Raw genomic sequence first — 22,068 nt, 5'->3', positions numbered from 1 at the left:
TTTATAAAATGCAGTGTATGTCGAAAAAATTTATATTCGTGTGTCTGTACGACGAATATCTACATTTTTATGAAATTATTTTAACGTTCCTGCGCAGTGATGACTTCGAGGGTAAAATTTTCCTGTAATGTAAGTAAACTGCATTAGAGCATTAAAATAATTGTTACTTAATCGATAGAAGTGTCTGTTGTTGTCTAAAAGCTCGGTGTATAGGATCTAAAATCAAGTTTAAAAAAGTAATCTAAAAACATAAAAGAAAAATATTTACAAATTATTTTCTATTTAAAATACGTTGATAGGTAATGTAATACTTCAACCAATACATATGTGTTAAAACAAACTGAAATATAAGAAGTATGTATTAGAGAATTAAAATAATAGTTAATTAATCGATAGAAGTGACTATTGTTGTTTAAAAGCACGGAATATATGATCTATGTACCGTCCCCTTCGAAATCCACCGTTGAACTGGGTCATTGTCCTTTATAATAGTACTTTTATTAAATTTTGTTTATATGCTCTTCCGTACGTTGCGCATGTGTATAAAGGGAATAATATTCGTAATACATAGAATTTCCTTTTTTGGAAAGTCATATAAACAACTTTCAATAAAAGAACTTTCATAGAGGACAACGTGCCAGTCCGAAAGTGAATTTCGAGGAGGGCGGTTCACCGGACATATATTCCGTGCTTTTAAACAACAATACACATTTCCTTCGTTTAATTAACAATTATTTTAATACTCTAAAACACTCTACTTACATTACAGGAAAATTTTATCCTCGATGTCATCACTGTGCAGGAGCATTGAAATAATTACATAAAAGTGATAAAAATACTAAAATCAGAACGTTATAATCTTAAATTCTATGTATTACGAATATTTTTTCCGTTATACACATGCGTAACGTTCGGAAGGTCATATAAATAACATTTAATAAAAGTACTTTCATAGAGAACAACGTGTCAGTTTGAAGGTGAATTTCGAGGAGGACGGTGCCCCAGACATATATTCCGTGCTTTTAAACAATACATATTTCTTTCATTTAATTAATAATTTTTTTAATACTCTAATCCACTAATCCTCTAATGCATGTCATTTTAATTTTTTAAGGATGCTTACATAAAGTTTCTTTTCAATACGATTGTCTTTTTCTCTTCGATGTGGTAAAGTTTTTATATTATATTGTCCTTATTTTATTCGTTATTTTTTAAATAAAAACAAGATATATGTAACTCAAATAGAAAAATAGAATAAAATTTTGATTTATTTAATAATTAAATAATGATATCAGACTAACGTGTAGTTATGAAGAAAGTCGAGTTACGTACGTGTGACGACAAGCTTGTGTGCGTGAAATACATGAATTTTTAATCGTTCACTTCACGTCCGAAATGTAAGACCATAGATAATCAGCCAATCAGCGTTATTTTCAAGATGTCAGTACTGAAGATCGCACGAAAGTTCTGTATTCCCGTTAATATTAGGTAATTCAAAGATATTTTCTAAGGTGCACCCTTCTATTATATATCAAACGATAGCTATAAGTTAGTTTTTTATACGTGAGTGTTTTCAAAACGAAATATTAAAAAGTTCGAAAGATATCCGTGAAAATAAAATCGGTATTTGTCAACTACGCGTCAAATCTTACGAGTATGAATAGCTCTTACACATATATACATACACACATTCATATTTTTGATTTTCTTTATATTATTTTAATATATTCTTATTTTTTTTTTTTTTTTTTTAGGTTTCCGAGCATTAGAAGAGTCCAGGACGAATACGCATACCTAACCTTATCGTTCACTTTTTTATCTTCATATTCGTCGAGGTAAGCTTATCTCTTTTTTTTATAACGTAGAGAAGTGTAATAGAAAGGGTGTGAGAAAAAAAGCTAGAATGTGAAAAAGGGAGAAGAAGGAGAGAGAGAGAGAATAAAAATACAAAACATTCGGGGTATAAACACGTATTAACACGTCTCTGTGTTTTTCAGCAGTACTCGAACTAACAATGAGATAAAAACAAAAACAGCAGAAATTCGTTAGTCTCAAGGATAAACAAAGAGAGAGAAGCTCATTCTTCTTCCGTCTTTCGACAAGTTAAGACCGGTAAAAGTGACGACGTATCAGATTATTTAATAATCTTATTTCTAACGTTATCGTGGTTATGTTAATACTTTCAAGAGTTTTTCATTACATAGTACGGTATAACAAACGGTTTTTTAGGTTACTCTTTATTGAGTTGTTAATACAATTATTATTTTATGTAGACAACTTTAAAAATTTTTAATTAATATTTTTACTGATATTTTTATGATAAAATATCTTCTAATGTGTGTTCTGCCTTCAGAAATGATTTCAGGAAATATTGTACTATAATCTTTAGTATGTTTCAGCTTTTCAGATTTTTTATTTTTATTTTATTTTAATCATCGTCATCCTAAGGGTAGGATACCCATCCTACAGTCATCAATGAAGACTAAAAGTAAGTATATTTATCTATTTATCTAGAAACATTTCTATGATAATTTCAATGGTTTTTTATTACGAAGATGATATTAATTGTTCTTTTTCTTTTTCTGTTTCAGAATATCATTGCAATCGAGCGCGTAAGCAATGAAATGCTCGTGTGTTGCATCGATAAAATAAAATATAAAAAAATCGGAAAGAATAGAATCAGTATTGTACGCCGTATGTAAAAGTTTCGTTTTTTTCGGGTAATGAAACTCCGTAAGTTTCTTTTATCCGGTTTAAACGTGTGCTCATCGTCATCCTAAGGGTAGGATACCCATCGTGTATTCATCAATGAAGAATACACGTAAGTAAATTTTTATTTTAAACACTTTCTCAATAATTATAATAATTTTTTCTTATGACAATGATATTCATAATTTTGTTTTTATTTCTGTTTCAGATCATCATGGGAATATTGTAGTGTTGAAAGTGTTTGTGAAGTGTTGCAAGTGTTCGTGCATTGCAATCGTGCGCGAAGCAATATACGGGAATGTTGTATCGTTTAAATAAAATTAAAATCACGGATTAGAAGCACGTTCGTTCGTTAATTTCAATTCCGTCGCGTTCGCGAACTATTTTTGAAATTTATATATTAAATTAACTGCGACTAATGCAGTAATTGTATTAGAGTTTGTTCGAATAAAATTGTATTTTTATCTTTAAACAGTCACACAGACTGTTCGCGTATTAGAGTCAGTGCATTAATGAAGATTTTATTATTTGTGGAAACTTTGATATACTCGTATATTACTAGTATGCATATATACTAGTGTATGCTTGTATTTTTGCTGTAGTTTTTTATGCAATAATCACTAGCCTTGGCAGACGATTACAGCAATCAGTACGTATACCCTTTAGCATATAAGTTTAGAAAACGTGGTTGAACTAGGGTGTCGGAGGTGCCCCGGGACATGCTCTCTAGTTTAGGCTTTTGCACCCTGGTGGTATGTGAGAGAATCGTGGAGTGAGTTGGTGGGTACGTATGTGTATTTGCTCTTTTTAAATACTGGTAATTGGCAGACAGGTAGCATACTTCTTTGAACGAATGTGAAAACTTTAATTTTAAGTAGGTAGGACCCAGGAAAGGCACTAGGTTTACTTTCGCTCCGGAGTGGAAATTCCGCCTCCTGGTTTATACAGAATTGTTGCAAAATTTTATCATCTCATTCTATTATGCTTGTTTTGTAAATTTATTTTGTGACTCTTCTGTAATCTTGAGTATGTATCAGAATTTATAGAGGTATTTGCAACCACTTGGAAGATTCATTTCTTTTTCGATTCTATCTCGAACGAGATAGAGTCGAATCAAATTGGCAAAGCCTTAGATGAATTTGATACTTAGTTTTAAGTATTATGAGATTAGCACTTCGCACAATAGCGATTTTCTCTTGTAATGAAAAATATTTGATATAGTTCAATATAACAAATGAATGAAATGAAAATATTGCAAGAAAATGCATTACATTTGTTGCATTATTAAATTTCAATTGAATTTTGTTATTTGATATTAAAAGTGCGACGTGTTATTAGGTCATCGAGGGAAATTATCTGCTTGGACGTTTAATTAATTGTGCTCGTGTAATATTATGCAATGAACTCTAAGTTCATCCATGGTTATACGAGCTTGAATATAATTAACATTAAATATAAATTAATTTTTTCATAATTCCATATTAGAATCATAATGAAATAAAAGTTAATTTGCAAAAAAAGATATGAGATATCTTATTTTTCTTGCACGTTGAAAATGTCCAATGCAGTTTTCAGGGATGAAGAAAGAAGAGGCTAAGGCCGAAGAGGCCCCCACTTAATTGTGGCTGAAGAGGGCAACTACATAGACTATTGAGTTATTTTCAAAGGTTCAACAGCAAGTTAGAACTTTTCGAGAATAGCTTTCTAGTCATATTTTATATTTTATTATATTACATTCTTGCTCGTCATTAATTTGTAGTTGTAATTGGAGATGATGGACCATTCCATCTCCTTGGCACATCAAATCTGTGTGCCATATCGTCCAAAAGATGCATATGTGTTTAGTTAGAGTCAGAAATATTACAATTTTTGTATTATTCAATTTTGAAGCTTAAATAACGTTCGGTAAATATTACAGTAATTTCTCTTTTCTTGTTTCGTCTTTCAAATTTTTCACTTTGATCGTATATTATTAAATTTGCAATTTTTTTTTTTTTTTATAATGCAGTTTAAAAGTATTTCGTAATAATTAATAGATATTATTTTTTTTAGTAACTTAGTATTCTTATTTTTCCTATTTCTTTATATTTTTATTTACTTTATATAAATGTAAAATCACGCGTTTAAATTTAATTTTATTGCAACGGTAAATAGAGATTTGATCAAAATAAATATAGAATTCAATTGAAAAGTGCATCTGCGAATTGGATGATTTATATGTCAGGCTATTGTATCACTTGGTTGTATGATTAATATAGTTTTTTTTTTGTTACAGGTGATCATCGTTGGATTTATCATCAAACCTTCTGGATTCTTAATTATAAATTTGAGTGTCTTAAATTACTTCATTTTAAAATATATATAAATGCATTTCTGAAGGCACGCACATATTTATACATTAAAAATTAAATATAATTATTTAAAATTTTATTACAATATATATCATATACTTTCATAAACTATCAAAGAATACAGTATTCTTTGGTGTATCCGATTGTCCCGGTAGTAACTAAAATGAAACTGGTGTAGATAAAAAAGGGGACTTGAGTATGGGGTTGCACTTTAATCTTTCTATACCAATAGTCGATAAGATAGTTTTCCTTTTATTTTCCAGTTAAAATAACTGACTTAGAATATGTAGAGTTTATAAAAAAATGATTACGCAAACACATATATTAAATAGTTTTCATATTTAAGGGCTGAATTCTTCGAGGGCGTACATATCTGTCGTTTAGAACGGAGAGTTTTAATATCAATATTTACTTACGAAGTTATTTTTCTTCAGAATTTTTCTTTTCCAAAATGATCACCCATGACGATGACTGTAAAGTTGAAATAATCTAACGCCGTGTATGGCTATAAATGAGAATGAAATGAAAGAAATATTGGTCCACAGTACAAGTATTTATTTATTCTGTACAAAAGTTGAGTTATAAAATATTATATCCCCATTTTAGGTCTTGTTCTTAGCCTTGTATATCATGCCGTCTTGAGTTCGTTCATATAATAACAATATCGCCGTAAGAAAACGCGTGTGCTCAGGAGAATTGTCATCGTATTATCCCTGTTTGCGATGTGCAAGTAGAACGCATTGAAATTCGATCATTTTTTGTCGAAAAAGGATTATCATCGAATCATTCTCACTCGAGCACCTACGTTTCTTCACGTACGAAGCTCGGCTCTCACCGTGTACACATAAATCAAACTTGATTTTAAATTCGCATATTTATTTGTGGTAACAAACAGTACATGCGCGTGTACACTACTACTTGTGCATTCTTGTAATAAGTTACTTTTTTTTTCTTTATTTTTTTTTTTCAAACAAGTGCGACATATGGGCCTACCCACGTGGTTTTTCTTCATGCCGTTCTCCGCTTTCTTTTTTTTTTTTCTTTTTTCTTTTTTAAATATTTATTTCTAGACCATGAGTGTGCTTTTTTTCAGTGCGTTTTGGAAATCATCAAGCGATATCGTTCCCTGTATTACGCACAATCAATAATTTTTTCGCTTCTCTCCGCTGAATCTACTTTCAGAATAAATCGACCGAACGTCATCTCAATCGAAATCCGCATCAAGTACATCATTTCAAGGCGCAGCCTCGTTATTTTAAACTATTTTTTTCAAGTCTTTTGTCCCGCAGTTTCATAGGATATAAATTCGTTTGATTTGACTAGGCATCGTTCTTAAAATCCTCCTCCCTCCCTCCCTCCCTCCTCACCCTATCCACCAATCTATCTATCTTCTTTTCACAAATGAATCTTTTTATCCCCTTTTTTCGATAACCCGCAAATTCTCATCGAAGTAATAGGACTCTTCTTAATCTAGGAACTAACGATAAATTATCTTAACATTTCGTTTTTTATTCACGAAATCCCTTATCTTATCGATGCTTTTCGTTAATCTCGTCGTAAAATTCGGATGCAAAGGAAGTTTTTGCTGGTTTCTAAGAACGAAACAATCGTAATTATGTGTAGCGGAGAGAATGATTATTTTTTTTTATCATGCACACATTAGATGCTTTTTGCATTTTTTTCGACACAAACAAGTGTTTTTCGGCTAAATATACATCCAAATATATTACACGTTTTGGGTGACCTTGTGCAAGTTATAACTGTCGCTATACAACGTTTTGCGGTATTCCATGACGTGAGCTTTTTTGTACCGTGCTAGGCTCGAAAACATTGACATTCATGCTATCATAAGTCATATTTATCTTTACGACAAAACGGTGAAATATCATCGATCACACGTACAATGAAGCGTTACACGAAATAATTGACGTAAAGTACCTCTGGCAAATACACTATCCGCTTTTTTCGAATCTCGATTCTTATTTAAACGTAGGCCCAATTCGAAGAAAGTTTTGCGAAACTTCGTGAGGTATTAGAAATTTCGATAAATTTGATCTTCGAACTATGCGATATTTAATCTGGGAAAAAAAATTGTATGAATTTCATTCTTGAGCGTGCCCTAAATCAACGAAATCACATCACAACCATTTTTATTTTACACATGAATCGCTATCGTGTTCAAAATATGCATGAGAATGAGAATCATTTTTTAAACAGACAAAAGTTGATAACATCAATAAGTAAAAATGGATAACTCAAACAAATTCGTTGTCTTAAATATTTTAATTACGAGGTTATCTATATTTTAGGCCAAACTATAATCACCAATGTCCGAAGATCATTCCAATCGAATCGATTGGAAAAGTAATGAATTTACAAAAATAATGAACTTCAGTAGAGCCGACGACGTGCATCGTTCGAATGTTCATCGAACAATTTAAACAATTTTTACTCGCGATAACAATTCGAATATTTTTTTGTTTACCTTCTGCAAGTAGTCAAGTGTTTTTCCGTATACACATGATGTCTTTTATCATTTTTGTGGAATGTTTAGTGGAAAGCGAAATGAGACGATGGATGTATTTAATAAAGCTTTCAAACTATCGCGAAAAAATTCAATAATACGACGGAATCTGAATTCATTTTATTTCTTTCCTATTCTCTTTTATTCATGATCTTTTCATCTCTTTTTCTCTCTCTTTCTCTCTCTATCTATTTATCTCTGCCTATCGCTTTAAAACTTTCACGTTTTCTCTTTTCAAGTTAATTTCTATAAAATAGGAATTAAAACGTAAGATATGTCTACGGCGAGTACACGAGCAGGTTTGTTTTTAAATGAAATTCAAATAAATCTTCGACCAAGGCATATTCGATCGGTTGAATGAAAAAATGAAACCCTTGTGAGATATTTTATTCCATATTAACGTAAATTCTGCAAATTTTCACGGTACTTGAAGGAGGATACTTTTTTCGTTAATTATATGGGAAAAAAAAAAGAAAAAAAAATACAAATAAAATAGAATACAAATTATTCGAGCGAGATGCCATGGTTTACCCGGGATTGAAAAATATACGGTTCAAGTGGAACGATCGTATGTATCTTGTACATCGAGTATTCTTTTGTACTACAGAGACGATTCGCGCAAGGTACTTTCAAACAAAACCTACACCGAGGCGAGCATGCCATTGCATCGGTGTGTATGTATTTATGTGTGTAGATGAGCAAAAGGAGACCCGGTCTCCATTTCTCACTTTCGTCAGTTGTCTTTTTCACGCGTTTTACTTTCTTTTTTAAAACTTTTTTCATCGATATATCCTCGGTGATATCGACATACATATATAATATACCTACATAACTTATGGTGAGGCCAACGTTACAACGTTACAACGCGCATCGTTATCTTCCATTTTACGTGTACCTACTCTTGGTAGTACGCACCGTGCGCGCCAATCGCACCTCACTCGCATCCTTTCGTTGTGTCTTCTTTCATTCCCTCTCTCTCTACCTCTCTACCTCTCTCTCCCTCTCTCGCATTCTTCTTCTTTCACACTCTACCTTTCTTTCTCACTCACACGTGCGCGCATGGAATCTCGCTTTTTTACCGCGTGAACGCGACGATTTTTCTTCACTTTGAGTTGTTGCTGTTGTTGTTGTTGTTGTTGTCGTGTGTATATACGTATGTGTTCTCGTTTGCTTCTCTTGTGCTTTATAAATGTGTGGAGTTAGTGTGAATTAGTGTATGTGTGTTCGTGTATACACGTACCTCAATGTATACGCGTAAGTATGCGTGTATCCTTTATGAAGATCGTTTTATGATTTTATTACGTACGGTTACCTGTAATTTTTTTGTTGATTATGTCTTTTTTTCCGGTTTTTTTTTTGGTTTGCTTTGTTTAAACACTATTTCGCTACAGTGGATTACCATTATGAACGCTACGCTACTTTGTATTGTATTGTATGCTTTGTTTAATGAACGACGTACTGTACTGAATGTGCACACGCAATCTAACAGACCCGAATTAGCGACAAACGTACACGGCATTTGATCATCTCACGATATATTCGGTGCTTATTTTACCGTAGATAAATCATTGGAAAAAATCGCCAAGTGGTCGACATTTTTCTTTCGTTTATCTAAATCATATCCATGCAGATATTCCATGGTAACTTTTATCCGTTTGACAAGAATCTAATTTGTCCGTTTAAGATGCCGTGTACGATTAGCGCATTTACGGTGAGCGTATGTGTCAATGTATGTACCGAATATAAAATAATATATGCGCCGTGAGAGAATCACGATCTGTCTAACTGTGGCTCCGGTATTTAAAACTAACTTTCTCGTTTAATTAGTACTTGTGTTTTCTCCTTCTATGAGTAATAATCATAGTTAATTATAACCACTTTGTGTGTTTTCATGTTAAAAATCTTAGACATCAACGTACATTCACTTTTATAATAAATCGTTATTAGAAACCTATCTCGTACTTGCTATGCATTTAATATAAATTTCATCGTGTTAATCGTTTATCGATCGTCTTATTTACAAAGATCTCTTTCTCTCTCTCTCTCTCTCTCTCGCGCGCTTTCGTTCTATTTCTCTCGTTCTCTCTCTCTTTTTTTTTCCTTTTTCTACTTTAAACGGAAATTATTCTGTCTCTCTCTCTCTCTATTTTTTTCTTTCTTTCCTTCTTTCTCCCTGCTTTCTCCCTCTTTCGACCTTTACAGTTTAATCAAACCGCTGGCAGTGTATAAGACGCAGGCAATAAATGGTTAACCCCGGTCTTGATAAATGAGAAGGATGAATCCTTCGTATAAGTTTTATATATTTTATATAGGTGAGAATATAACGCGTGTGTCCTTCGGTCGCGGTTCGAAGGATTCCAACGTTTTGTCAACACTGGTTCTTGCACGCGCGTACAAGCGAGGATTAAAGGACGACGTAAAAAGGGATCTCGAAGAAAATATATAACACATATGCGTCGCTTGGTGAAAGAAAATTGAACAAAAAAAAAATAAAATAAAAAGTAAAAATACAAAGAAAAGAAAGATTGTGAAACAAAAACGATCGGACACGAAGGCAGGACGCGTTCCACTTAATCTTTCGCGGACGATTTTTTATCGGGGACAGTAACGTTGACCAAGACAGTTGACGAGACAGATAGTTTCGCACTGAAATAGACAGGTATTGTATAGTAAGTGCATACATTAGCATGTATACATATACTTATATTATACGTATAGATAGAAATCTGTTAGCAAATATTTATCACTTCGAATATTTGACGTGTCTTCCAAAAGTATGAATATCCTCGTACAGTGGAACACTGTCGCATCGCGAACGGAACTATGGGAAAAGTAGAAAAAGAAAATTGGATGGGATTCGATCTGCGTGAAAATGGATGTGAAAAATAAAATATAAGGAAAGAAAAGAGAAAAAATAAAATAAACTGCAGTGAGTGACCTTGTCTATTTTCTATCGATAGCTCGTTTCTATATTATTGTTATACTGTATTCACCTATCGTCAGTATGAACGAATACCATTCACGTGGATCTATGTACGTTTGTTGTATCGCTTTATTGGCGCTGAAGTGTGAGTATGTTATCAATTGTGGATACGATGAATTCGTTTACGAAACTAGCAAAGAGGGACGCTTTCAATGATGCTTCTTTCACGATTTGAAGTTTATATAAGGAAGAAAAGTAAGAAAAATGAAAAATCATTTATAATACCGATCGTGAAAATGCAAGAGTAGAGTTTTGTACGTTTTTGAACGATACGGGACCGTTAACCAAACGTATGTATAATAAGAACGTTTCGTATTTACATACATCTGCGTGAAATTCTTCTATTTCGGACGTAAGTTGATTACCTACAGGATTCTGACGTTTACGATCGATCTACTTTGAGAGAAAGCTTCGGATAATTTACAATGTGTGAGTGATTGTCTTTGAGGTTCTTGGTTGCGGCCTTTGATTTACTGTTAGTCGTTGCAAAAACGTACGTACCACTTACTTCCATTTGAAACGAAAACATCCGTGATTTTCAAATTAAAATAGAAAATAAACGGAGTTGCGTGTGATAAACTAAACATTTAACGAATTTTTATACAATCGATAGTATAAGAAAGAAAAGAAAAAGAAAATAAACGTCTCCTCTTACTGTACGTAAAACGTCATCATTGTAATATTCATTGTGATATGCTATTGCGATTAATAACGTATGAGGAAAAAGTATACAAACGGTAAACAGACACGCGATCAGACAGACAGACAAACAGACGTGGATCGTAGGCATGTAATACTTAGGCTTAACAATACTGTAGTGGATAACATTAAACACGCGTTTTATTATTTTTCTTATTTCGCTTTCGCTTTCGCTTTCGCTTTCGCTTTCGGCCGATCTTATATTCATTTTTGTTTTCGTTCATATCAAGGTCGGTGCAGGAAGGACGACGATTCGTTCGACGAAAGACGAAAACGATTGGTCGATCGAGCAGCCTATGCATTTTAAGGATCCTATATCATTTTTTTTATCTACGATTCGGAATAAAAAGGGTATCTCGTTCTCTCTCTCTCTTGGTCTCTTTCTCTCACTCGCTCTCGTTCATTTTCGTATCTTTCACAAATTCCCTCTTTTTTCCAGTGTCAGTAGCATCATCTTATCATCATTATCATACGATATTCTTTCGCATACACATATTTACAATAATAATTCATTAGATCTAATCATCTTTCAATGGCCAATGGCGTAACGGAACAATCGTTCGCACTTATTCTCTTGCATTCTCGAATTTTTTCGCGAATTTCTCTTCGCGAAAATGTACGCTTAATCAAGTGTGTTGATAATGTGTGTTTTACGTATGTCTGTGTGTCGCGTGTCGTGTATATGACGAATGTATATACGTGTAACAACGTGGCATGATACGATTGAACGACGGACAATAAATAGAATTAGAAAAATAACAAATAGAAATAGATCATAAGTATGATGCAAGATACAAAGAAAAAAATAGTAAAGAAGACGATCGAACGGCCAATCGTTTTTCATTCGCAATCAGAGTTAAATGCGTTAATATTTATAAACCCGATATAATAACGGATAGTGGAAAAAATCAACAAATGCGATGAGAGTTTTAAGCCGTATTTAGAGAATAAGAGGCCTCGAGTCTTTTTCTTCTTCTTCTTCTTCTTCTTCTTCATCGTTGTTCTCCTTTCTCATAAGCCTTCTTTTTCTGTCTTTTTTTCTCTGTTTCCTTTTGTCTCCCACCACGTCGATACGCAATTTATTCGCTATTAAATTTGATATTTTACTAGTAAATATAGAATATCGATTGAATATTCGTAGTGTAATAATAGCGGATAATAAATATAATACAGATCTATAGATAGAGTTCGGTATGGTACAGGTATTATACAAATTTTCACATTCTCACTATCATCACGCATTCATAGAGAATTTTCTTATCGACTCTTGAATACGCAAACATACTCACTCTCTCTCTCTCTCTCTTGCATCCACGGATAATATATACTTTTTTGCTACGATCAAGACGAGAAGAGATAGCTGATAATCGTCGATTCGTCAAATTAAAATCGGCGCGTAGGATCAAGATAAGTTCGTTAGACTGTCCCTTGAATTTGCGAAATAGTCAACATCAACGATAGATCTTTCTCTCACGTTTTAATCGTATTTATTTCGCAAATGTATGCTTTATAATCTCGTAAATGGTTACGCGTTATCTTTATCTCTTACTCGCTCACTCGTGCGTCATATATAAGATTCGTCTAGTATACGGCACTCTCCTAAATCTCCTTGCAGCTCGAATAAGCTTCCAAGGATTCACTTGTACATATTCATTAGGAATTTATTTACAGGCGTGCTAATTATCCTGGTTAGACGAATGCACGATTACGCGCTTTTAAGAAAATTCAAACGAGAAGATGAACTAGAACGATTTATCAATTAAAACGAACATTAGTTTATCGACGATGGTTAGATAATATCATTGTTTCTGTCATGTTTAATCGTTCCGAGTCTTGTCTCCCGTTGATTTCACGAAGATTTGTTCGTTATTTCAGGATAGATTCGACCCTCTCCGTACGCGTGTTAAAAACGTTATTCGCTTCGAAGATATTTAAACACGCTTTACTCTCTCGCACACATATTTTTCTCACGCGTTCGTTCGTTCGTTCGTTCGGCATTTACTTTCATACACTCGCACTTATTTTCCACGCTCTCTTGTATTTTTCGAATAAATACCTAGAATTAGCGTAACGATAAGAAGGACAACCAATACGACTACCATTTATAGTAGTGATAATAGTGGGCGTACTATAATAGTATCTAGTAGCAGCGTTTCTCCTCGTTCTTCTTCTTCTTCTTCTTCTTCAACATATTTTTCAGCATTTTTTCTTCATCTTTTTCTTCTTTCTTTCTTTCTTATTCTTCTTTCTTCTCTTTCTTTGTCGTCGTTGTCGTCTTGTTTGACTATCATGACATCAATACGCCATCCCGTTTGTCTTTCCTTTTCATTAGTAGTTAATATGGCTTTGCCGCGAGTTTCTTATTCGGACAATAGTAATCTTCCTAGGTCCGTTCGCATATATATTTCTACCTTCTTACCGGTTTTATTTAATAGATATATATATATATATATATATGTGTATATATATATATATATATATATCTTTTTCTTCAATCTCAGCATTCCGATCTCAGAATATTTGCTCGCAACCGACGAGCAATGGTTGATCTGCGCGCGTCCCACGATCGAGGGGCTACAGCGCACGACAGTAGTAGCGCTGCGTGCCTCAGGAAATTAATTAAACGTAGGATAATCACAGAAGAAGGGGTTCGACGCATGGGATACGCTCTTCGTTGGCAGTGTCGTCGCTTCACCGCAACAATTGCGGAACGAAAACACTTATCAGAAGGCTGGAGACCATCAGAAACAGGACCTGCTCGAAACCGTACGACGTCGCACCGTTGTACGTTAATTCTTCGTTCTTCACTACCTCGTTAGGATGATCGGAGTATTCCTCTGAAAAATTTCAACAAATACAAAATCGTGAGAAACTTTTCTAACTAATCGTTGCGATGGGAATAAGAAATAAGTTCTTAGGCTTGTCGAGTCAGACGGAAATACGGCTCGTTAATAGCCATTCGCGCAAGTCCGTTATCGCTCAAATGCAAATACCTGCGCGGCTGTTGTGTGTACGACTCGAATTATCGTAGGCGTCGATGTGAAGGACGAGAAGAACGAACCCCCCCCTTCGCCCCTCCCCCCATCTTCCTCCTTCCCCAAAGACAAAAAGAGGAACGAGAAAAAAGATTAAAGACATGTAGGAATGGCAAGACTCGACAGATGGCTTTCGAGAAATTTACGAAGTCGTCGCACTTCTTAGTACTTTTATTGGTTTTCCATCTGGTGTAGGAACGCGAGACAAGAAGACGAGATGGACCGTGTCACATTTTTCAGGAAAAGTTTCACGTTTTTTTTACTAACTCGTACAACACAACAACAAAAAAAACAAAAGAAAGAAAAGAGATTCGACGATTTGGAATGAAATATAAGTAGAATACTCGAATACATAGGTATCTACAAGTAGATATATAACATATACGTGTATAGAAAAGTTATATACGCACTGTTCTTTTTCTTCTGTCCAATCGAGGTCTTTGGCGGCGAGGAGACAGACGGAGGTCCATTGTGAATCGGAGGCTGTGGCTGATGCGGATGTACAGGGTACAACGCTGAAGGGGGAACGTGGGTCGGCATCACCGTAGCTGGTTGATGATGATCGCGATGATGATGAATGTTGCCTCCCGGGTAGAATCGTTCTCCACCTTTGAGGACGCTCGGTGACTGTGGTGGTGGCATCATACCACTTGCTCCTCCGCCCAAAACTGCGGTGCTCGTTGAGCTGCTGCTGGGTACGGTGCTGCTGGTCACGGGTACGGCTAAAACCGAGACGCACGGATGATTTTTATTATTTTAATATAATATACTACTACTGTTTTGTTTTGTTCTTTTTTTCTTTTTATAGATCTAATTAATATTTTTGTTCAACATAGGTATATGTTTGATACAATAATTACTAGATAGAAGAAGAGATGAGATGATAGGGTTATATAGAAAATAAGATAATAGAGATTAGGTTGAAAAGAGTATGCACGGAGAAGTAGAATCTCGAGTCTCTCGTAGATGAGTTTGAACGAGTTTATCGCTCCGAGAGATAGCCAGATAGCTCATTACGTTGTACGAATCATTCTCGGCGTGCACTCGCCAGCTCGTTCGAGAGAAGGATGCTCGGAACGAATTAGGTGGAGACGAGTGCTCGCTCGGTGGAATGAAATGGTGGAATTTATCGTGCTCTGGGACAGTGGTCTAACCGCAACAAATGGTGCGCGCTAAGAATTATAATTGATAGGGATTATTTAAGAGCCGGAGAAAGGCCGCTTGAGAAGCAAAGAGGAGGAGGAGGAGGGGGGAGGAGGAGGAGGAGGAAATAGTAGGATGGTGGATGAGGGAAAGAGGGAAGGGAAGGGAAGATATGAAAGAATGAGACTACCAAGGAGGACACGAACGAGTAGTGGCGAGTGGACTGCCTGTTATGGAAGTCGTTCCTCTTCTAACTGATTAAGGGATAATGAATTTATGGCGCGGTCCTTCCTTTCCCTTTTTTTTTTTCCTTCTTCATTCTTCTTCTTTGGCTCGACAAGGGATATGCGTGAACGAACGATGCGAGTGTAACGCGTCGAGTGCGAAAAACATTTTGAGAATGAAATTGAATGCTACCGATTTTTTATATACATATATATATATATATATATAAAAGGAAATATCTGCAATTCGTATCAGGTCTATAATTTAGTAATTGAGGAATTAAAAAACAAAAAGAAAACATGTAGGTTCGGAAAGAAAATGTTGTAATAGAGAAAGTAAATAGGATATATGCTTTCTTTTTTTTCTTTTTCTTCTCAGGATTATGCTATACTTACAGTTGTTGCGAGACGTGGCTGACGAGGAGGAAGTGTCGTTGCTGCAGCAAACCTTGAAAACAACCTTCATGTTGTCGGTGTTGCATCGTCCACCGATGCGCCTATGCAGATCTTCCTTGGACGAGGTGCTGATGAAGTAGTAATCGTGGCCGGGTAGAAACTCGAGACCCCCCGGTTGTGGCGTGAACGGCCTGAAGGTGATCGTGTAGTACTTATCCTCGTATGGTTTGTCGCAAATTGCTATTAACCGAGGACTCGGGTTCGTTATTCGGCACGTCTCGTACTCTTCTTTAGACACCTGCAACGACGAGAAAAAAAAAGATTAACGGTCACGCCCACATCGTCGACCTGAAAATTCTCGTTTTCGTTACGATCGGTCATACACAGGCTACGTGGAAAAAGCAACCCTCTTCTTCTTCTTCTTATTATTATTATTTTCTTTCTCTTTCTCTCTTTATATATACTTCTCTTTGCTCAAACAGGATATTAATCGCTGATTGACTACTGTGAAAGAAGTTTCATCGGCCGGGGGGAAGCGTGTATCAGGGGCGAAGGGGGTAAGAATGGAATTTCGTCCGTCCTTCGAACCTTTTCTCGGGCCTTTTTGCCACGTCTTTTTCGTGATAGAAAGAAAGAAAAAATATTAAAAAGAAAAGAAAAGATAAAAGATTAAGAGGGAAAAGATCTATTGTGTCGATCCTAATCGTTGTATAGAGAGAACGGCTATCGAGACAATAGAGAGTGGACGCTAAGAGGGAGCTCACGATCTGCGATTAGATCGGTCCGATGAGTTCGTGAAAATACGTGAACGATGCAGAAACGTCTACGGTATCTGGACGACTACGACGACTGAATCTTTGATAAGTTTTCTAAAGGGGTGGAAGAAAGAAAGGGGGAATTCGTCGCGACGTCTTCGTTGTCGCGAAAGCTATACTGCCTTTTGCTGACTGGCATGCCGATTACTGAACGACTCGAGACAATGTAAATGTCCGAAAGAGGAACTCTTTAAGCTTTGCACGGATCGTTAACGGCAACATCTTCGTTTCTTTTCCATTGGAAGTTCGCGCACGAAGTCACTTTTGGTGAGAGGGGGCAAGGGAAAGGAAAAGAGAGAGAGAGAGAGAGAGAGAGAGAGAAAGAAAAGCGGGTAGTCAAAGAACTGGTCTTGAGTAGTAGCAGCTGTCTAAACATTACAGAAACCAGACTCAACTATTTTTTCGTCGTAAGGCTTGTCCATCATCGGTACACCCCATGGGTGCTCCTTTCTTCCTCCAACTCCTCTCTTTCTTTTTATCACGGTTTAAGTAAATTCTTTAAACAAATCTTTACGACATAGAAGAAACGATCTGCTGGTAAATCTCGTAATCTGTTTAAAGTTAAACGTTTTTAAATTGGGATAATAATATACTTACGTTGTAAATGAGGTATTTTTCCGTATCATACGTGCCCGTTTTATACATTGGACAAATTATGTTCACTTGATCGTACTCGAACACCGCGTTATTCTTGTTAACGTCTATTATATGATCCGTGTTGTCTATTCGAAATCTGTAACAGAGAAAACGAATGGAATTATTAAAAACATATTATTAACGGTAGAGAAAAATGTGGTGGTGAAAGATTGGCGAATTATCGACATCTCGGAAAAGAGTTCCCGGAAAAGAGTTCCCGGAAAAGAGTGACTACTTTCGGTAGTCGACGAGTAAAATGGAGGGAGAGGGAAATAAAAAAAATAAAAAAGGAAAGAAGTCGACTCGATCTCGTAGGCACCTAACGTCTGATAGGCAGGCGCCTATAGTGTTGGAATCATCGTATAAGCGCAAGTAGGAACTTCTACTCGCACACGCGTCTTCACGATTGCGCACGTACGAGCACGAGGGGAGTCTATTATACTGGGTGTTTCTACCATCCGGTTCGACGTCCTCCTCTTCTTTTTCTTTTCTTCTCCTACGGGTGTATTTATTTTTGGAGTAAGCCATTTCACTGCCGTTTACTTCGAAGAAGTACCTACCTATGTTTTCTTTTTTTTTTCTTTTTTTTTTTTATATCGTATCGATGAATTATCACACGATCGAGATATTCTCGGAGAATTTCATTTATTTCCGAAGTAGAGATATAGATATATATTATTCTTGTTTGTTGTTATTCCTATGTAACTTAATTTGATTGAATAATCAAGAAAACGAAAAAGAAAATAATTTTCTTTCGTCTTTTATGAAATTTTACATTTTTTACTTTTGTTCTTAGTTAGATACAATGTGGATTAAATAAGCTTCGAAGGCATTATGTATTTGTGCTAAGAAAATCTTTGTTGGGTATTTTTTTGAATCGAAGAATACAACATAAAGGTGGAAGACGGTCGGACACTTTGTATATGGGAGCTAGTCCGAGCTTCGGTGAGGATGGAACGAAAAGGTCGGTGGATGAGTAAAAGAAGAGGAGAGAAGAGAAGCGAAGAGAAGAGAAGTGAAGAGAAGAGAAGTGAAGAGAAGAGAAGAGAAGTGAAGAGAAGAGGAGAAGGTGGAAGACGGTTCCTATACAACCGGTTCTTTCCAACGGCGCTCGCGCACGTTAACGCTCGTTTCTTCGTGTGGCCACACGATATACACGAGGCTGTACGGTAACGTCCTCTGCGCCCTTTGCGCCGCCCTATTTCTTCTTACGTATCGAGAGAATTTCTTTAGATTTCCTCGAAACTTTCAATGTGTTTTTCATTTTTTCCTTTTTCGTTGAAAATACATAGATATATATATATATATATATACGCAAACACATTGAAACAATCGAAAGAAATTGTATTTCTAGCCTAAGAAAAATCAAAAAAGAATCTTTCGATCGAATTATTTGATCTCTTGAGCAAATAAGAATTTACGAGACTGTGGGAAAAGTCGATCGGTGGGTTCGATCGATCGAAGGGTTCGACGTACCATTAATGAAGAACGTAGGTACTTACATAGGTACATATATATATATATATAAGTACGTATGTATAGACGACGACATATACGGTCGTTGGTGCAACAAGATGCGGCAGCGAAACGCGGGCGTCGAATATGCGCGTCTGGACGTTTCGGAGCATTAACGGACAATCTCGTAAGTGGGCGTGTAAGGGCTTGAAAATTGGAAGGTAGGCCGGGCCTCGGCGAAATTAACGTTTGGCGATAATATCCGTTCTCTCTCCTGCTGCCCCCATGTCGATACTATACGTCGACCCTAAACGCAGCTCGGCAAACGACGACCTCGACGAATCGTATGTACGAGAAAAAGAATGAGAGAGAGAGAGAGAGAGAGAGAGAGAAAGAGAGGGAACATTCGCCGTTAACGCTTTACCAATGTGCGAGCGTGCGTGGGCGTGCACTCGCAACCTGGCCATTCACCAATTTCTCCAACGACGCGAACGGCGAGACTTTGATCGTTTTTCTCCCCACGGCTTTCCGGATTCCAAGCACGAACGTATTCGTTTATCTTCGTATATTTTTTACGGCGTTTATCATTTCCCATGGCAAAGCAAAAGCGGACTCTTTTCGGTATTATCTCGGCGTGCTCGTTAAGTTGATGCATTTTGCTTCGGTAGTCTCGATGTGTGATTTAAAAGAAAAAAGAGAAAGGGAGAAAGGCTTCTTATTCTTCTTCTTTTACTCTAAGCGAGAACGGTGTCATTTGCATATACCTATGTATTCGTAGGATCCTCGAGGACCCTTGTATTAATGCAATACGTTGCCTTCGTTCTTAACAGTTCTTTTCTGGCCTTAGGTAAATACTCGGCATGAATATGTATGGAGCCTCCTAGTGACCCCTTCTTAAACTCTAACGCGCGTGCAGGGATACGTTCTCAACTTCCCAGACTGTAGACAAGTTTCTATGGATCTCAGTGGATCCGGCTAGAACGTTATAATAATAGTTCAGCGTAAGGTGGTTTTATGGCTATCGACCCGCCTCTTTTATTATAGTACTTAATATTTAAAAACCTCTTTGTATCGAATCCGCTGTTTTCCTTTCTTCCTCTTTTTCTTCCTCTTCTTCTTTCTTCTTCTTTCTTCTCTATCTACGAATAGGAGTAAAATCCATACCGTTTGACTTTAAATTACGAATGCGCCTCTTCGCGAAAAAAATACTTCTAAAGTAAAGATTTGTTTTTTTTTTCTTTTTTTTTTCTTTTTTCTATAAAAGATCGAGAGCAAGTAAAGGAAAAAGGGCAGCGGCCGGTTGTAATTTGTACGCGACACTTCCTTCGAATCCGCTATCTAGGAACCAATAAATATACAGCTTGATCCCCACTACCGATCGCCATCACCCACCGCTGTCCCCTGGATACCAATTAACTACCGAATAAAACCTACGGAAGGGTCGGCCTAATTGGAATCTCGAAAAAGTGGGCGTGCACCGATCGGCGGATCCCATCGTCGCGAGTCCAACAAGAATTCCTATCCGTCGAGTATCGCGTCGAGAGAGTAATATTATCCTCTCTCTCTCTCTCACTCCCCCCCTCTCTCTCTTTTGCTCTTTCCTCGTTGTCTACCTCGTCATCGTCGATTTTCGATCTCGAGTTTGACTTCGCCAACGACAATGAGCGCCGATTAAAAAGAAGCGCGCAAATGTTATTAGATAGAGAAAATTCGATTTAAACGAAGAGCGGACGGACAAACGATTTAGCGCTCTCCATGTTCGCATACCGGCCCTTTAATCATCGATCCTCCTTTCAACCTTCCTTTCGTTAAATTAAACGAGCTCGGAGTAACGAAAGGCGAGTGCTGCTGCTGCTGCTTCTGGCTCCTCTTTACTTCTCTCTCTCACTTTTAGTCACTCTTTCACTCGTTCATTCGTTCACTCTTTCTCTCTGTCATGACGAGTTGCCACGTTTTCACGTATGATGTCCGAGAAAGAGAAGAAGTATACCGTCTGCCTACGGAGGAAAAGAAAGAAAGAAAGAAAGAAAGAAAGAATGGAAATAAAGAGAAACGGGACAAACGTAGAAAGACGAAAGTGCGAAGAAGCTACGATGAGACGAATCGGGGGAAGTGGTACGGGGAAAGCAGCAGACGCTTATGCGTTAAGTGGGATTTTCTGGCAGGAATATCAAAGACGAGACTGCGTCAAAGAGATCGCGCGCGAGGGTAAAAAAGGGTATGTCCAGAAAGAGGAGGAAGATGATGAAGAAGATGAAGAAGAAGTAAGAGTGAAGAACGGAAAAGAAAGGGTAGGAAAAAAAAGGGACATCGAAGGAGAAGACATTTTTGGACGAAAACACGAGGACCAACTTTTGACTTTATCTTCATCTCTTTCTCTCTTTCAAATTCATATCACTCGTTCCCGAAGAAACTATTGTGTATGTCGCACTGAAAATCTTTTTTTTATGAATGTTGTATTTTCTTTTTGTTTTTAACTCTTTGTTATCAACGGAAATGAGAATTGTTCGTTTTCCGCGTGGAACTCTTTTATTGTTCGTGAAATTCTTCCTCTTTCATCGAATAATCGCATAGTAAAATTGTATCCTTTCGTGAAGCAGGTATATAGGAATATTTCTAACGACCTTGCCATTTACGACCGCGAAAGAATCATAAATGTTTTCCTCTTTCTTTTGAGAGAGAGAGAGAGAGAGAGAAAGAGAGAGAAATATAGATAGATAAAGACGGAGAAAGAAATGTTCGACGAGGAAGAGGATTACAATGGTGTACGCGCGTGCGTTGATTATACATGCGCATATAATTATTACATGATCGTATCGTCGGAAAACGTGCTTGGACGGAAGGAAGAGAAATGGGAATACGAACGACGCGTTTAGACAACAAATTACGGTAATATCAATAGCGTATAGATTGGACAAATGATTAATACATGTAATATAATGGCAACGAGAATATGTATTTATCCAATAATTTATGTTTTCCATGTTTACCTATTATCTATGAAACGAACAAAATTGTTAGCTATTCGCGTTTGTTTTGATTTTTACTGTTGAAAATTAAAAAAAGAAAAAAGAGAAAAAAGAAGAAAAAATAAAAAG

At 36.3% G+C, this 22,068-nt stretch overlaps 1 protein-coding gene across 2 annotated transcripts in view; it reads right to left on the bottom strand.

Moving 5' to 3' along the window:
- Positions 1–13,524: 13,524 nt before the first annotated feature.
- The window catches only part of LOC122515593 (ephrin-A4), a 689,714-nt gene continuing 681,170 nt past the window's right edge, over positions 13,525–22,068 (bottom strand). For both annotated transcript variants that reach the window (XM_043633003.1, XM_043632996.1), the window contains 4 exons: positions 17,477–17,612; positions 16,065–16,362; positions 14,712–15,023; positions 13,525–14,103 (listed from right to left, as the gene is read on the bottom strand). In XM_043633003.1, coding sequence (XP_043488938.1) covers positions 13,958–14,103; positions 14,712–15,023; positions 16,065–16,362; positions 17,477–17,612 — 892 coding nt within the window. In that variant the 3' untranslated portion in view covers positions 13,525–13,957. The remainder of the gene's footprint in view (positions 14,104–14,711; positions 15,024–16,064; positions 16,363–17,476; positions 17,613–22,068) is intronic.

This window comes from Polistes fuscatus, unplaced genomic scaffold (genome assembly GCF_010416935.1).
Source record: "Polistes fuscatus isolate 324 unplaced genomic scaffold, CU_Pfus_HIC Scaffold1, whole genome shotgun sequence".
Lineage (NCBI taxonomy): Eukaryota > Metazoa > Arthropoda > Insecta > Hymenoptera > Vespidae > Polistes > Polistes fuscatus.
This window is presented reverse-complemented; position numbering and strand designations above follow the sequence as displayed.